Genomic DNA, 4,213 nt, shown 5'->3' on the forward strand with positions numbered 1-4,213 from the left:
GATAAATCTATTTGGTATTCTCAAACTTTTAAAAATACTCAAAATTTTCATTTTTGACCCGTAACAAATTTTGACCTAAATGTAGTTAATTTGTACCAAATAATCTATTTACCAACTTTTAACCCATAATATCAAATTTAAGTTCCATAAAAAAACCCGGAACAATTTTCATTTGAGAAACATGATTTGTTGTTAATTTTTGAAATTCACCAAGTATTTTGAAATATGTAGTAAAATAATATGTTAATATTTATATTTATAAAAATATATAGATATTATATAAATATAGTGTAAAAAGAAAGTGAATAATTATTGATTTATTATATATATTAGGGTAAATTAGTTTTGGAGGAAAAAAATTGTAAGAATTAACCAAAACATGACAAGTATCTACATTTATTTTACTTTATTAGAATATAGGTAGATAAGAGATCGACATTTATTTAACAAAAATCTACATACTAAAATTCAAGTAAATACATGTTTCGTTTTTATAATACCTTTTTTGATTTTATATCTTTAGTGTAGTGATCTCTTTCGACAATGAGTTTTTTACTTCTTTAGTTGAGTTTAGAAAAAATATGTTGTATAAACATTATAAAAAACATAGTTCACTTAATTTAAATAAAAACTGGCAACATGCTAAAATGTACAAAACAAGCATCCAACCGAATCTTTAATACCATCGCGTACACACATTTGTATAGATATTTATTTGTGCCATAATATTCTTCATATCATCTAGAAGCCATAAAACATGGTGAAGATGCCAGCACACAAAATATTAAAAGACAGCTAATATTATTTTGTCAACCCTTCAATTAACCAACTGTCAAAAACCAAAATTCTCACCAATTCAACCAAAAACCGTTGAATCTTTCAACTTCAAGAATTTTATATGAATTCACTTTATCAAGTATAAACACAAATTAAAAATAATAATAATAATTAGCATAATCATTTGTACAGTTATCATCAAAACCCTTCACCCGAACCCCGAGTATCCTTCCTCATCTTACCCATCTCCATTTGGCTCGTGTTTGGCCCTTCGCCACTTGACCCAGATGGGTTCAGCCCGTATTCACTCGTAGGCCGACTGTACTCGCTACTAGCATACTCTTGTGTGCCTAAAGCCATTTTTCTAAACTTGATCATGTCTTCATTGTACTGAGCTGTATCATAGTCCGAGCTCCCATTGTAGACCGAGCTGTGACCCGGCTTGACTCCATCATCAAGATCAGCCAGTGACACGTCACCTTCTAGGGCTCGAACCACCTGACTCATCTTGGGCCGGCGTCGAGCAGAGTGGCGTACACAGACGGCAGCACAAGCCACCATCCTAGCCATCTCTTCATGGTTGTAGTCTCGTTGCAGATGCGAGTCAACAATCGAGTCAAAGTTTCCGTCTTCCAAAGCTCGGGTTAGCAATGGCCTTGCCTGTAATAATATGATTAGTTTCGTATTACGAAATAATAATCCAAACACGCGTAAAACAAATTTTTTACTTACCCAGTCAACTAAACTATCGTCCATAAAAGTGTTATTAGAATCAACAGGTTTACGACCCGTGATCAACTCTAAAAGCATGACACCGTATGAGAAGACGTCTGATTTTTCGGTGAGTTTGCCTGAAGCCGCATATTCGGGCGCCAGGTAACTACACATTTCAAATTAATAACAAATATATAACTCGTAATAATTCAATGAACTGAAAATAGATTTTGATACTGAAAATTAAGAAAATGGGTGATTAGGCATACCCAAAAGTTCCCATCACTCGGGTTGAGACATGAGTAGCAACATCGGAAGTAATCTTGGCAAGTCCAAAATCAGCAACCTGAATAATAATGCGAAACCCGATAAATACAAATTTATGGACATTAAGAACCAGAAAAATAACCCGCAAAAAAAGTTATTTACTTTTGCTTCAAAATTGAAATCAAGAAGAATGTTAGCCGCCTTGATATCACGATGAATGATTTTGGGATGACCTACAGACACACGAAGAACAGTAAAGACGATGATATAATCTACGTGTTCTTTTAATAACAATGAAATAATCACACGTCATTTAACGTATAACACCAAAAAATAGGGTGACATAAATATTAGATTAATCAGGTTTTGGGTTGTCATGTCTAAAACCTGTATAGTGTATAATAAATAACCATAACAATACCCATTGTGAAAAATGAGCTTACAATCCTCATGAAGATAAGCTAGTCCTTTAGCCGATCCAAGTGCAATACGCAAACGTGTCGCAAACTCCATCACGGGTCGATTCTTACCTAAAGCATGACGTAAACATGTTAACAAAAAGATATTCTAAATAAATTTATTATTATTATATATAAAGTATGAAAGCTCAACTTTGATGTAATTTGGAGAAATTAACATACCATGTAAATGATACTCCATGGTGTCATTAGGAACAAACTCATAAACAAGCATTCTTTGAGTTCCACTAATGCAATATCCAACCAAAGAAACAAGATGCTTATGGTGAACTCGACTAATTATCTCAACCTCCGCCTGAAACTCCCGCTCACCCTGACCGCTCCCGACTTTCAATTGCTTAACCGCCACCTCTTTCCCGTTCGGAAGAACCCCTTTATGGACATAACCGAAACCACCTTGACCCAAAAGATTGGCTTCTGAAAACCCATCTGTAGCCATGGCTAGCTCTTCATATGTAAATGTACTTTTGGAAAAACCTAGTGATAAACCCGGGGATGGTGGTGGAAGTGAGTTTGAACCACCAGAGTAATTTGATCCCGAACCACCGCTGCTGTTAATGAATGGCAGGCGAGGTGGTGGTTGTGGTGACTGTGATCTGGCTGGTGAGGGAGGTGGCCTTGTTCCCATTGGCGGTTTCAGTGGTGGCATTGTAACGACGTGATCACCAGGAGGTGGTGTGTTATGATGCCATTGTTGTGGCGCCCCACCGTAAGGTTCAACTGCACCAACAGATATTCTCGTTAGTTTTTTTTGGAACAGCTAACTCACACACCGCTTAAACTTCGATGCATATTTCCCAGGAACGCAGGTTTCTATGCATAAAATTAAATGCTGATGAAATATATAATTTCGCAAAAAATTTGAGAAGCTATATGAAATTGTCCCTTATTGCATGCTATTGTAAAATTATGTTTTATGTAACAAAGTATATGTTTATTAAACAGAATTCTAAATAGAGGTGAGCAATAACCGAACCGGAGCATCAATATTTTCATATATTTTTAGCTTTTATACCACCATTTCATTTCATGTATTTATATCATAATTTCATGTATCCATATCTCCATTTCATGTATTTATGCATCCATTAAAATTAGCCGAATAAACTGAAGCGAACAGTGTGCACCCCTAATTCTAGACCTAAATTAAAACGAAGAAAATAATAAGGCTAACAACTATTATAATGTAAAATAGACCTTTAGGTGGAGGTGGTGGAGGAACATGATAACCAGCAGCAGGAGTATGATTATTTCTTCTTTTCTTCTTCTTACAGCAAATAAACAAAATACTCAAAACAGCAATAATAAACACGCCACCAATAGCAATCCCGACAACCGTCCCAGTCGATATCCCAGAAGAAGAATCATCAGACGACGGAGTGGCCAGAGGACCCGAAGGAACACTCCTCGGCGGCGCCGGACTGTTCCTACCAGTCGGAGGCGGCGGAGACGGCGGACTGTTCCTACCAGTCGGCGGCGGGTTCGACCCAGAAGGCGACGGTGGCGTAGGAGATGACGTGGGCGGTTGCGGCGGCGGGGTGGTTGTTGTTGGTGGCGCCGGCGGGGAAGTGACCGGAGGTGGAGTGTCCGGAGTTGGTGTTGGTGTGGAAGGAGCTGGCGGCGGAGAAGTGACAGCGGGTGATGGCGGAGAGGATGGTGGTGGGGCGGAGGCAGGGGGTGGTGGTGAAGTGGTGTTGGTGGGTGGCGGTTCTGGAGGCGGAGTGGACATAATTAAGTTTTGGTGGTTTGAGTCAAAAAGCAAAATGATTTGTTTTCCGGCGAGAATTAGTACGGAAGAAACGTTAAAAAGGGAAGGAATGAATGATTTCGATTAGGAAAAATGTGTGTTGGTTTATGATTTATTCGTGTGCGGATGGGGCCCACACGGAGGGACCACGGATCCAGCAAAGTTAATTTTTTATTCTTCTACAAAAGATGGATATTTATATTTATTTTCCTTATGGTGAGGAAAAAAA

General features: G+C 38.0%; 1 protein-coding gene across 1 annotated transcript; it reads right to left on the bottom strand.

The window, feature by feature from the left end:
- Window positions 1-778: 778 nt before the first annotated feature.
- On the bottom strand, window positions 779-3,966 carry LOC143628879 (proline-rich receptor-like protein kinase PERK15). The gene is made up of 7 exons (XM_077098334.1): window positions 3,435-3,966; window positions 2,400-2,957; window positions 2,202-2,288; window positions 1,921-1,991; window positions 1,761-1,837; window positions 1,510-1,657; window positions 779-1,437 (listed from the first exon to the last, which is right to left on the bottom strand). The coding sequence occupies exons 1-7, from the start codon at window positions 3,964-3,966 to the stop codon at window positions 976-978; spliced, it is 1,935 nt and encodes a 644-aa protein (XP_076954449.1). The 3' UTR covers window positions 779-975.
- Between the last annotated feature and the right edge of the window lie 247 nt (window positions 3,967-4,213).

Source organism: Bidens hawaiensis, unplaced genomic scaffold (genome assembly GCF_021521415.1).
Source record: "Bidens hawaiensis isolate Kalapana, Puna unplaced genomic scaffold, B.hawaiensis_p1.1 tig00005080_1, whole genome shotgun sequence".
Classification (NCBI taxonomy): Eukaryota; Viridiplantae; Streptophyta; class Magnoliopsida; order Asterales; family Asteraceae; genus Bidens; species Bidens hawaiensis.

What these genes read in the sequence shown, in the direction of transcription:
- LOC143628879 (XM_077098334.1), bottom strand. Translation starts at nt 3,966, where the DNA reads ATGTCCACTCCGCCTCCAGAACCGCCACCCACCAACACCACTTCACCA. An exon ending in AGCTTATCTTCATGAGGATT is followed by an intron (nt 1,992 to 2,201) that starts GTAAGCTCATTT and finishes GTGTGTCTGTAG; the next exon opens with GTCATCCCAAAATCATTCAT. An exon ending in CGAGTGATGGGAACTTTTGG is followed by an intron (nt 1,658 to 1,760) that starts GTATGCCTAATC and finishes TGAAATGTGTAG; the next exon opens with TTACCTGGCGCCCGAATATG.